Source organism: Chiloscyllium plagiosum, chromosome 36, assembly GCF_004010195.1.
Source record: "Chiloscyllium plagiosum isolate BGI_BamShark_2017 chromosome 36, ASM401019v2, whole genome shotgun sequence".
Lineage (NCBI taxonomy): Eukaryota > Metazoa > Chordata > Chondrichthyes > Orectolobiformes > Hemiscylliidae > Chiloscyllium > Chiloscyllium plagiosum.
Window position 1 is genome coordinate 31,564,465 of NC_057745.1, and position 13,853 is coordinate 31,578,317.

General features: G+C 43.9%; 1 protein-coding gene across 1 annotated transcript in view; it reads right to left on the reverse strand.

Annotated features, from left to right (window-relative positions):
- il16 (interleukin 16) overlaps window positions 1-13,281 on the reverse strand; it is an 80,288-nt gene extending 67,007 nt beyond the window's left edge. Inside the window, exons 1-3 of the mRNA XM_043677611.1 lie at window positions 13,221-13,281; window positions 8,058-8,168; window positions 5,934-6,048 (exon numbers count right to left, since the gene is read on the reverse strand). Of these exons, the coding sequence (XP_043533546.1) occupies window positions 5,934-6,048; window positions 8,058-8,165 (223 nt within the window). The 5' untranslated portion in view covers window positions 8,166-8,168; window positions 13,221-13,281. The remainder of the gene's footprint in view (window positions 1-5,933; window positions 6,049-8,057; window positions 8,169-13,220) is intronic.
- Between the last annotated feature and the right edge of the window lie 572 nt (window positions 13,282-13,853).

The following is a 13,853-nucleotide window of genomic DNA, read 5'->3' on the forward strand; positions in this document are numbered from 1 at the left end:
AAAAGGCATTTGGATGGGTACATGAATAGGAAGGGTTTGGAGGGATGTGGGCCAAGTGTTGGAAAATGGGAGTAGGTTAGGATCAGGATTTCTGGTCAGCATGGACGAGTTGGATCGAAGGGTTGTTTCCGTGCTGCACATCTCTATGACTCTATACATATATCGCTATATGATTGATCCATAAAATTAAATAATCCAAGTTGTTTTTCAGAACAATATCATATGAATGAGGAAACTATACTGGTATGCATTTATGTTCATGGTTTTATGCTTTGACATCTGCTGAAAAGGCCTACATGAATATAAGACAACAACTCAACACACTAAAGTAATTTCCAAACCAAAATAGCAATGATTGCTTGGGCACACACGTGTACTGGGCCTGGGCGCTGAATCTGATGACAAAACTGTTCAACGCAGCTTCAGCATCATCACCATGAAACAGGAACAAATTTAGTCAATGGTAATAATGCTGAAAAATTCAAAATCTAACGGTTAAGTGCATAGATTTGCTCCAGATTAAATGAATAACCATACATGTGACGGGGTCTTGTGGAAAAAAAGCCTAGATTTTGAACAAGAAACGTAGATAAGACAAAAACCATAGATCGAGGTGGAAACATGTAGGAGTGGCAATGTTGCACAGGGATGTCAGCAGCAATTGCTGGTGGTTTGCTCCCCTGCCTCAGCCTCCAGCTCTACCCCAGATGACCCACCGCCCACACCACAGTCTGCAGCAAATGGAGTCACCACAAGCACTCGGGGAGGCTGCCAGTTTCCTCACCTGCTAGGAAATCAGTTGATCACCCTGGTGGTTGGATCAGGCCCTTTTATGTGGTTTTTAATTGACCACATTAGGGCCTTTTAAGTGGTGGTTGATCATGGAGGTCCCCTCTCATATTAGGCCAGGCACCACGAGTTGCACTCAGGCATTTACAGGCCAGCAGTCCCAAACAGACACCAGGGTCCTAGAAGCAGGGGTCCTGCCTACCAGCCACGAGCCACCAACCAACCACCAGTGCTATGTCACCTGCCTCTACAGCCCAGGGCCAGGATCAGGATCAATGCTGCACCTAGGCCGGATCTGAATAATGGTTGGGGAGGGGGTTGGAGCGACAGGGAAGGTGTAGGGGTGGTGGGGAAGAGGTTTGGGGGAGGTGGGGGACAGTGTGGTGGTTTATGGCGGATCTCCGGCAACAAGACCACATCTTGTTTCCCAGGCAATGTTCCCTCAAAGTTGGATGGTCAGGCAGCAGCTCAGAGTGCCCACACAACCCAAATGAGATGCCGATGCATTGAATTCCACTTTGCTGCATCGTAAGCACCTCGTAAGAAAATAAGAGGGAATGCGGCTGTCATTGAGAGGTGGTCACCTTCCTGACGTCAGGTCCCTTATTTGGATAAAGGAACCCCGTGGTATAGGAGTCTGTAAGGAACACTACATGAGCCCCTGACCCAGTACAGGTTATACCAGAGACATTATCTGACAGTCCGAAAGGCTTTGACTGGCAGAAGTGTGAGAAGACAGTCCTGCCTGCCACTGCCTTAATTGGGGCAGGCTTGGGAAGGAAGTGGGACAACCCCCTCACTGCTCTCATGTTTGACTGAATGAATTCTCACCATTGAACTAATCCAGGGGCGGGCACAAACTTCTACTCCCATGTTCTTTCTGAAGGGATTCCCAGAGTTTGGGACTGAGACTCCTGAAGAACTCGACCTCCTTTAGTGTGGCAAAGAAAGTTGGGAGGGTCTCACATTAGAGGACAATGATGGAGATCTAAGAGTTCTTGAAGAATTATTGGACTGGAAGATGGTACAGAGTTAGGAGGTGGGAAGTCATGAAGGACAGGATTTTGGTATGACTGCCGATTAATCACTGGTGTAATGAAGGAGATATTAGTAACACCTTTGGATGGGTAATCTAGAGACGCAGGCCAATGTTCTGGAGAAATGGGTTCAGATCTCACCATGGCAGATGGTGCAATCTGAATCAGAAAAAAATCCGCAGAAGAAAGCTAGCCAATGGCAATCCAAAATGTCATTTAAAAAACCTGTCTGGTTCACTCATATTCTTCAGGGAAAGGAGTCTGTCATCATTACCTGGCCTGGCCGACATGTGACTCAAAGTAATATAGAACAGTCCAGCACAGTAGAGGCCTTTGGCCCTCGATGTTATGCTGACCTTTTATCTTACTCTAAGAATGAACATACATACCTTTTATTTTACTGTCTTCCATGTGATATCCAAGAGTCGCTTAAATGTCCCTCATGTATCTGTCTCTACTACCCCCGCTGGTTGGGTTACCTGCTTGATGGCAATAAATGGTGGTCTGGCTAGTAACACCCACATCCTATCAACAAATAAGATCATCTCAGCTCCTGAGAGAGACTGCCTTTCAACCTATGGCTGAAGAGTGTTCCTGGAGGAGGAAACGAAACTCCTGAATGTGTGCCTTTGACCCCTACCTTGAGACAAAGGGAGATTGGAAAGGGTTATGCACACTGAGCAGAAAATCATCAGAGTCACAGTTCCTTTCCCCTCCCTACAGTATTCCCTCCTCTCCCTAGGCGCTGGTTCATTTATCTTATTCATTCATTGGATGGTGGCATCGCTGGGTGGGCCAACATTTACTGCCCATCCCTAATTGTCCTTCAGAAGGTGGTGGGGAGCTGGCTTCTTAAACTGTTGTAGTCTATTTGATGTGCAATGATCCCTTAGTGCCTTTGAAGGAACAGTGATATATTTCCAGTGTGAGTGAGTTGCTTGGGATGGAACTTTGGTGTTCCCATGTATCTGTTGCCCTTGTCCTTCTTGATGGAGATGATCATGAGTTTTAAACATGCTATCCAAAGAATGTTGGTGAATATCTGCAGTGCATCTTATTGATAGTACACACTGTTGCTACTGACTGTCAATGGTAGAGGGAGTGGATGTTAGTGGATGTGGGTCAAAAAGTGTGGTGCTGGAAACACACAGCAGGTCAGGCTGCATCCGAGGAGCAGGAGAGTTGATTTTTCAGACATAAGCCCTTCATCAGGAATGGGGAGGCGGGGAGATCTAATGGAGCAGAGGGATAAATGGGAGGGGGTGGGGATGGAGGGAAGGTAGCTTGGAAGGTGACAGGTAGATGAAGGTGGGGGGGTGATGGTGATAGGTTGGTGTGGAGGGTGGAGTGAATAGGTGGGAAAGAAGATGGACAAGGGAGGACCGTTCGAGAGAGCTGTGCCGAGTTGGAAAGTTGGATCTGGAATGAGGCGGGGGGAAGGGAGATGAGGAAACTGGTGAAATCAACATTGATGCCCCCAAGATGTTTGTTATAGGGGATTCAGTGATGGTAACATTATTGAATTCCAAGGGGCTGTGATCAGATTGTCTCTTATTGGTGATGGTCATTTCTTGACATTTGTGTGGCATTTGCTATTTGTCAGCTCAACCTGGATGATGTCTAGATCTTGCTGCATTTGGATCTAGACTGTGTCAGTGTCTGAGGAGATGCAAATGGTGCTGAACATTTTGCAATCATTGCAAATCATTCCTCCTCCAGGTTTAAGCGGATTGATATTTATATGGCTAATCCAGTTCAGTTTCTGGTTAATGGTAAACCCCAGGATGTTGATATTGGGAATTATGTTTTCATAACACATTGAATATCAGGAGCTATTTATGTTGTGCAAATGTGTGACTGACGTCCAACAGCTACAACCATCTTCCTTTATGATTTCAACCAGTGGGGAACATTCCCCCAAATCCCATTTTGCAGGGGTTCCTTGATGCTACACTTGGTAAAATGTGGCCTTGATATCAAGGACAGTTACTCTCGCCTCGTGTCTGGAATTCCGCTGTTTGAGTCATGTTTGAACCAAGGCTGTAATGAGGTCAGGAGCTGAGTGGCCCTGGTGGAACCCAAACTGGGCGTCACTGAGCAGTTTATTGCTGAGCAGGTGCTGCTTGATATCACTGTTAATGACACCTTCGTTCTCTTTACAGACGATTGAGGGAAGACTAATCTGGGGTCAACTGGCCTGGTTGATTTGTCCTGTGTTTGGTGCACAGGGCATACTTTTTTTTTAGATTACTTACAGTGTGGAAACAGGCCCTTCGGTCCAACAAGTCCACACCGACCCGCAACCCACCCAAACCCATTTCCCTACAACTAACACTATGGGCAATTTAGCATGGGCAATTCACCTGACCTGCACATTTTTTGGACTGTGGGAGGAAACCGGAGCACCCGGAGGAAACCCACGCAGACACGGGGAGAATGTGCAAACTCCACACAGTCAGTCGCCTGAGGCGGGAATTGAACCCGGGTCTCTGGTGCTGTGAGGCAGCAGTGCTAACCACTGTGCCACCGTGCCACCCAAACTTGGACGATGTTCCACATTGTCGGGTAGATGCTGATGTTATAACTGTACTGGAAGGGCTTGACCAGAGCAACGGCAAGTTCTGGAGCACACGTCTTCAGTTCTTTTGCCGGACCCAAAGACTTTGCATCATCCAGTGCCTACAACCTTTTCTTGATTTCATGTGAGGTGAATAAAAATGACTGTAGGCTGGTATGACTGTGATGCTGGGAATCACTGGAGGAGGCTGAGATGGATCATCCACTCAATACTCCTGGCTGAAGATTGTTATGTATGCTTCAGCCTTATCCTTTTCATTGATATTCTGGGCTCTTCAAACATTGAGGAGTTTGTGGAGTCTCCTCCTCCAGTGAGTTAATTGTTTACCACCATGAAGTGATACAGTTCAAGAGCTGCATTTTGACTCTAATATGTAAGTGGCCATTTAAATATAGGTGAACCATGAGGAGCAACAGAGCAAAGTTAGCTGTTGTCCTTACTATCCTTGTCTTATCATTTTTACGGTCATGAGTACTGGATCAGCCATGACTGTATTATTTCTAGAGTGGGCTGTTCGTATTTCTTATGGTTTTATAGATATCCAATCAATCTCTGTCTAATACAAGGCCCGGAATAGTGATCAGGAACTGATCTCTCCCTCCCTCTGGGTGCTCTAGCCAATTGTTATTTCCCTGATATCTTCCAACTCAAAATAACAGCTTCCACACGAAGCAGTGTTTGACTTAGGGAGCTTTCTCAACTGCAGACTGCTTTTACCACTGAGTTTGCATTTCCACAGTAACAGCAGCGTCGCTGTGAAGCAGACTCATCCTTTATGACTGTCAGTAGCATTTGATATTATTTGTTCCTGAACTTCCTCCAACATCTTGAATCCATTGTGCCGCTGGCTGGGACATCTCTTACCTGCTTCCACTCAGATTCCCAGTCACAGGTAGAATATGGCAACATGGCAAATGGTGAAATTTGCTGATTGTTGGGTAAAACCCATCTGGTTCATGAATGTCCTTTAGGAAAGGAAATCCGTCATCCAACTGCAGGTGGTTTCAGACCAATAGCAATGTGATTGACTCATAACTGCCCTCTGAGATGGGCAATAAATGCTGATCTTACAAACGCTGCCCTTAGCCCGTGAATAAATAAACGAAAACAGATGAAAACTGTACCCAGTACTCCAGGTGTAATCTCAACAAGACATTCCTACTACTGTCCTTGAATTGTTTCGGTATGGAGGCTAACATCACACTTTGTCTCTTTTTTTTATAATTAGTAAATAAAGGGAAACTATTTTGTTGAACAACAGTTTTTTCATGTCCTTATGATTTTTCTCCGTTGTTGCACCTTGCTGACTTTAATTTCTTTGCACCTGGCCTTTAATTTCTCCAGATTCTTGGGAAGTCCTAGTGGACTAACAAGCCCAGTACAATACCTATACTGATAACTAAAAATCTTATTAAAGAAACAGATGCTGAAAAAAATAGATAACTAATAGTTTTCTAATAAAGTTCTTTGTTGTGTTTCATGCAAGTGAACCACCCAAGCCAATCCAATAGTTACTCTGGAGGTCATACCTTCCCTCAGTCTGCCATCAGCAGCTGCTGCTCCTTCTGGGTATATTGTCTTTACAAAAATACCCATTGGTCCGTACACACTGTCTCTTCCTCCGACCACACTGAAGCCCAGTCCCTGGGAGATCACATTCCTCAGTTAGACAGTAGAACATTCTCAGAAATATACATTAATAACATTAACATCCTTCTAGCACCATGTCATATTTATACACCTCAGAAGTGGTCACACATGAAATTATTTTTGAAATATATTTGCTAAGGGAATGAAATTGGACCTTTTACTATTGATGTCACAACCGTAAACCAGGTGCAATGAGATCTTATTTTGTTTCATAGCCAACGACCCTCTGACTTGAGCCATGTAGACTGAGTTGTGCATCAATACCCTGTGAAATCCCTGACATAACTGACCAAGTGGATTGCCAGGGAAACTGAAGATTCAAATGAGCAGTTCCCCTGCATCTGGATTCATAAAAAGAATGCAGTAAAGTCACTTAATTTATACGGTTCCACTTTGGTTAAGATAACTGTTACTAACAAACTGTTAGATTTAAAAACCTTCTCCTGGGTAACTATTAAACTGACCATCCTAACAGGAGACAGTGAGGACTGCAGATGCTGGAAAGTCAGAGTAGATAGAGTGTGGCACTGGAAAATGCACAGCAGGTCAGGCAGCATCTGAAGAACAAGAGAGTCAATGTTTCAGGCTGGACCCACTGTGTTTCTTCCAGCGCCACACTTTATCAACTCTGACCATTCAAACAACCACGCAACATGTCAACAACATCGTCCCTCCATGACTCTCACAGTCATCACCCTCGATCAGAGCCCCCAGCCAACATGATTCCGTCGCCAACACCCTATCCTAAACAGGACCCAGCTCCCTTCACCTCTAACCTGAAACCCTAGGCCTGAAATGCCACTACCCACCAGACCATATCCCCTCCTCTCCCTGCTGATCTGACAAACCCCTCTTTGTCAGACAAAACACAACTCTCACACCTGACCCTACTCCCAATTCTTCCTGCCAAACCCGTCAACTCCATGACCCCCCATGCAGAAACCTCCCAAGCACCCCATCTGGAACCCAGGAATCCTCCCCACTTGGTTCCCTAGAGCCCTACCCACCTGGCACTCTGCCCATCTGGAGCCCTACCCACCTGGTACCCTGGGACCTTACCCACCTGGCACTCTGGCACCCTATCTACCTAGCACTCTCCCTATCTGGTACCTTGGAACTCTTAACTAACTACTATTGTCACCCTCCACTTACCTATATATCCTTTGAAGCAGTCGTTGTTGAATTAATTGCTAAATTAAAGAAAAAAATACTAGATTTCAGATAAAAATCACCCCTTAATACTTCCACACTCACCAACTCCCAGTACAGCCAGGTTATTTGTGGGAGCCTATTGAATGCAAGTGCTCCATTTCCTACATAACACTGTGGATACATTTCAAAACATACATCAAAGTGACACCTGCTGGTTGTGAAAATGCAAGTCACTTTTGTTTAAAAAAGAATTGGCTTCACCCAGCTGTTAGGTCGTCCAAGATATCTTCCAATCTTTGGCGTTAATCTTCATTATTCCCTCAGACTAAACCTGCTCATCGCTCAAGAGGATGGTGGTTGGTTCCCCTGGAATGCTCTTGCTCTCTCCCTCTCCACCCCACACAGGTATACCTTATTTTAGGGACCGACTATCTCTGCTGTGTCAATCAATTGTCTCAACCCCGTCAGCTGATGACCACGGGCAGTTACTCACGATGCCAGAGAGACTGCTGCTCTCTTGGCCACCTCCATCCGAGGATTAGTTTAAGCTTCTAAAAACAAAAACTTCTTGTATTCACATACGATACCAATAATAGGGTAGTGTGACACCAATAAATCCTTGTTGTCAGTTAAACTCCCAGTGAGTTGTACAACCTCTCCTTTGTTTTCATATGCTAGAGATCTGTTTAAATCCAGAACACTCAGCCTACACAGGAAATACTAAATACAAAGAACGAGAAGGATTTGGTTTTAAAGGGGACCCTGATTTAAACAGCTCAAATTTAACAGCAAAGTATTTTCAGGAAATGCTTTTATCTTTCTTCAGAAAAATAACAGAAAGTAAGTCTTACCTTTCCCTGACCTTTCATCAAAACAATGTTTGAGATGACTGAAGGTGAGGTACTGGAGCACGAGTGGATTAAATGAGCTGAACTTAAAGATCGAACAGCCCTGGTCATTATCTGTAGGAAAACAACATTGTTATAACTGGGAATCTCATTAGCAATGAAATCCCTGGAGTAAGTTTGTCACATCACTGTAATATTCAGTTGAAGAATAAACCCTCTTTACCCAAAATGTCCTCTTAATACTATTAATGCTGAAGAGACAGGATTTTCACTTGACTTTAAATAACCACTTGGCAACAACAGCAATTTCAATTCATGTAGCGCCTTCAAAGTAGTAAAACATTACAGAGTGCTTCAGACTAAACGTAATACCAAGTGAGATATGGGGATAATAGGATATGTGACTAAAGACTTAGTAAAGAGCCTATCCTTAAAAGAGCACCTAAACAGAAAATAGAGAGGTGAATAAAGTAGGAAAGATGTTTAAGGGAGAGAATTTGCAAACTTGTGACCTAGCCAGCTGAGAACACAGCCACCAATGGTGAAGCAATTAAAAATGCAGAAGAGATCAGAAATAGAGGATCACAGAGATCTTCATAGAAGAATCATAGAATCAAAATTCGCTTATAGAATCCTTACTGTGCAGAAATAGGCCATTCAGCCCAACAAGTCCGTACCGACCCTCTGAAGAGTATCCCACCCAGACCCTATTACTTTACATTTCCCCTGACTATTGCACCTGGATTTTACAGGGCAATTTAGCATGGCCAATTCACCTAACCTGTACATCTTTGGACTGTGGGAGGAAACCGGAGCACCCGGAGGAAACCCACGCCGACACGGGGAGAATGTGCAAACTCCACACAGTCAGTTGCCCGAAGTGGGAATCGAATCCAGGTTGAGGCAGTCGTGCTTACCACTGAGCCTGGATCTTGGAGAGTTGTAGGGCTAGGGAAGGCCCCAGGGATAAGTGGAGGTAAGGACATGGAGTGATATGTAAACAAAGATTGGAACTTAAATTGAGGTGTCGTTAAACCAGCAGCTGATTCTGTAGAACAGGGCTGTTGGGCAAATGGAGCCTGATGAGATTTGGGATAAGTACAAGCTTCTTCAAGATAAATGGAGGGACAGGTAATGTTGGGGAGGCAGGGAGCCTGCAGATGGACATGGGCAGTCTAGGAGAGAGGGCAAAGAAGTCGCAGTTGGAACACAATGTGGCAAAGTGTGAGGTTATGCACTTGGCGTGAAGAACAGAGGGATAGACAAATTTTGAAATGGGGAAAGTCTTCAGAAATCTGAAGCACAAAGGGACTTCGGAATCCTAGTTCAGGATTCTCTTAAGGTTAACATGCAGGTTTGGTTTGCAGTTAGGAAGGATTAGAGTGGTGCTGGAAAAGCACAGCAGTTCAGACAGCATCCAAGGAGCAGGAAAGGCAAATTCAATGTTCGCATTCATTTCGGGAGGGCTAGAATAGAAGAGCAGTGACTGCCAAGGCTGTATAAGGTTCTGGTCAGACTACATTTGGAATATTGAGAACAGTTTTGGGCCCCATATCCAAGAAGGGACAGAGGGGGTCGAGAGGTGGTTCACAAGAAGTGGGCGGCACGGTGGCACAGTGGTTAGCACTGCTGCCTCACAGCGCCAGAGACCCGGGTTCAACTCCCGCCTGCCCCATATCCAAGAAGGGACAGAGGGGGTCGAGAGGTGGTTCACAAGAACGATTCTGGGAATGAAGGGCTTGTCAATAAGGAGTAGTTGTGAACTCTGGGTGTGTATTAAAAAGAATTTAGAAGGATGAGGAAGGATTTCATTGAAACTTACGGAATACTGAGAGGCATGGATAGAGTGGACATGGAGAAGATGTTTCCACTAGTAGAAGAGATTAGGAATGAAGGGTACAGCCTCAGAATAAAGGGATGACCCTTTAGAACTGAGATGAGGAACTGCTTCAATCAGAGGACGGTGAATCTATAGAACTCATTGTCACGGAAGGCTGCGGAGGCCGAGTCTGAGATAGGATCAAAGGTTACAGGAAGAAGGCAAGGTTGAGGAACGTATCAGCCATGATTGATTGGTGTTGCAGACACAATGGGCCAAATTACCTCATTCCTTTTGTCTTTAAACCTCTGCTCCTGAAAATGAAGAGGAAGCAGAATCCTGGAATATTTTAAAGGCCGGGGAGGTCGGTTTTTGTTAAACAATGGGTAAAAGGTTATCAGGGGAAAGCAGGCTTGCTGATTTGAGGTTCCAATCAGATCAGCCATTATACTGAATGACAAAGCAGACTCGAGGGGCTGAATGGCCTATTAGGGTTGTACGTAAGATAACAGAAGATATAACGTGAATACAAACTAGACAAGTTGAATCTGCAGATAATTAAAGTAAGGATGTGAGTCTTAATGGCAAATGATCTAAGAGTGGGGGACTGAGATTAGCAATATAGAGATAGGTGTAGCCAGTATTAATGATAAACAGGATGTCAGATTGGAGCTCAGTTCAGGGTTCAATATGTTGAGATTAAACAAGGAATAGAGAATCAGAGACAAACACCACACATCTTTAAAAGGAGCAGTTTGCTTTCCCTGTCAGTTTTCCAACCCAGTGATTATTTATTTCTGAGTACTGAAGTGGACACATCTCCTTTTATTTATTGTACTGTGTGAGGAGCTGCTGAGATTGCAGCAAAGTATTCCCAGCTGCACAGTCAAGAAAGCCGCTTTATTGCTGGGACCGAGCTAACGATGGAAGACCAGGAGCTTCTGAGCACTTTGTACAGCCCAGTCGGACTGCTAGTTTGGCATTGAATGGATTACGGTATCAGGATTTGTCCAATCAATCCATTCAGCCTCTTCTATGATTTATTAGCTTAGTTAACTGTACCACAAACCCATACTTCAATTTAGCTCCAAGTAGCTTAGTATTCTGAAGCAACAAAAATCTCTCCACCACAGTCTTGAAAGTTTCATATGTTCTCCTACACCCACAGGCTGTTAAGGAAATGAGCTCCAAATGTGAAAATATACTTCCAGATTTCCCTCTCCAGAATTTGAAGATTATGTCACCTTGCTCTTTCCTCCTCATTAGAGGTTTCTCTGCATTGACCCTATCATATCCTTCTAACATTTTAATTACATCGCAACTGAGTATACTCAAAGGACTGCAAGCTATGTTTACACAACTTGTCCTCATAATTAATGTATCCTTCCTGAGCTGTAGTGCCAGGAATTGAACACAGTCAATGCTGATGGGGTCTGACTGAGGTTCTGCACGACTACAACATAACTTCCTCTTCTCTGTGATCCTGACTCATCCCCCACAACCTGCACCTCACCTTGCATTACAGACTAACACCCCATTAGCATTTTGGATTGCTTTCTGTAAGTGTCAGCTAGCTTTAAAATGAATGGAACAAAACGAAAGCATTGCCCACGTTGCACTGGTCATTGTGAAATTTCACAGATTACAGGATCTCACTATGCAAAGATTTCAATATTGGTCTCAATCCCATTTTACTGAACCAAAAACAATACTAGTGAGGTCACTGACACATTGAGCAGGATGTGCCTCCGCTGTCTGGGAATGATTAGTGGGCTTTATTTTAAATGAAAGACACTTTGGACAAATATCTTCAATTAACAAAAATGGTGAAAGCACATTCTTAACTTGAGAAAGAGGTTGAATATTGTGTAGCAGTTTACACATCAGGAAATCACTTTGCAGCAAACTATTTTGAAGTGTGCTGGAACACAGCCAGTCGGAGAACAGCAAGATCCCACAAAATACATGACCAGATAATATGAGTTAAGGTGTTATTTAAAGTATAAGCATGGGCCAGGACTTTCTTGCAGCTTCTCAACCAATGGTGTGAGTTCTTAGAGGTGAACCTGAGAGAGAAGCTGGGATTCGGTTTACTACATCGCCGCTGAATGGCACCTCCATCAGGTTCAGCAGGCCTGTTTCCACACTGTAATGTAATCTAAAATCAATGGTGTGAGTTCTTAGAGGTGAACCTGAGAGAGAAGCTGGGATTCGGTTTACTACATCGCCGCTGAATGGCACCTCCATCAGGTTCAGCACCCACGAATCAGCTCTGGGTCTGCTGTGAAGCTTCTGGAATGGAGCCTGAACCCTCAACCGCCTCATCTCCAGACAGCTGCGTTACTGACTAACACATGGCCAACAGAAAATAGCTGCTGCATTAAATTAAAAGGCAAAACATTCACTATGAAATATTGCTGAAGAACAACACATTTTTTGTCAAAGCTTTTCGTCCTGCACTCTCACAACTCATGGGAAACGCCCACGTAAAGGGAAAATAATATTTCCTACCAAACAAACAATACTCTCTTCATAAAAGCAGAATGCCACAAAATGCTGGAAACCTGAAACAAACACAGACAACGCTGAGAAACTCAGCAGGTTTGGCAATGTCTCTGGAGAGAGAAACAGTTAATATTTCAACTTCATTATGACAATTCTTTAGAACTAGAGTCAGCATTCCCTGCTTTGACAGCTTAAAAAAAAATCTCTTTTTACTTTGATATTTCTTGTGAATTGACCAGATGTGTGCAGGATCAAAAGGCATCAACAAATATGTCATTTCTCAGCAATTCTCAAGTTCTGCACTTCCAAAGAAGCAGTGGAATACTGCTGTCTTGCAGTCTGTCTCAGTGACACTCATCCAGTCGTCAAGAATTGTGTGAGCTCTGTCTGACACTCTGTCTGTAAGTAAGGAATTGTGTGAGCTCTGTATCAGTTAGACTCTGTCTGTAAGTAAGGAATTGTGTGACCTCTGTATCAGTTAGACTCTGTCTGTAAGTGAGGAATTGTGTGACCTCTGTTAGACTCTGTCTGTAAGTGAGGAATTGTGTGACCTCTGTATCAGTTATACTTTGTCCGTAAGTAAGGAATTGTGTGAGCTCTATAGCAGTTATACTCTGTAAGTAAGGAATTGTGTGACCTCTGTATCAGTTAGACTCTGTCTGTAAGCAAGGAATTGTGTGACCTCTGTAGCAGTGATACAGCCTGTAATTAAGAAATTGTGTGAGCTTTGTATCAGTGATACTTTGTAATTAAGGAACTGTATGACTGCCTCAGTGGCACTCAGCCTGTAGTTGAGGAACTCTGTGAGCTCTGTTTGTCTTGTTTCCTGTGGAACATCTTACCCGGGCACCTCCAGGAGCTTCCAGCTGTTGCGAGAGAGACTTCCTGTTGCCACAAAGGGGATGTGTTGGAGGATTACTACAGAGACCTTGTTTCATAGCAACCAGAGAATCAACATTTCTGTCTAACCAGTAGGAATTCACTCCTGCCAAAAATAAAAATGGTAAATAGTTGGAAGACGGTTGATATTCTAATATTAGCAACAAATCAAGCCCATAGAGCCCCACAACCCAGGAAATCTGGAGTGATATATACCCATCGAATGAGTTTATATTGAGTGTTGAACATGTATGTGACTGTTTGGGTTTGAGCTTCAGCTTGGTTTAGAATGCAGTTTACAAATTCCAGTATCCATATGTTTGCAGTGTTTATAAGACTGTGAAGCTTTTATGCCGTACACACAGACAGAAGACACTATGGATAGATTTGAACTTTGTGTGGTAGTATCTCTCCCCAATACTGAGTCAGCAGTTGTTTTTACTTCTCAGTTTATTTGTAATTCCACTTTCGTTTCTACTGCTAGAACTTTATAAATCATAGACTCCCAGGCTAAGCTGAAGTTGGAGTAATTTGAACAATTCTGGGCAGCACAATTCATGTACAGATGAGATTTACCAAGGAGGTGGGAGTTCAGT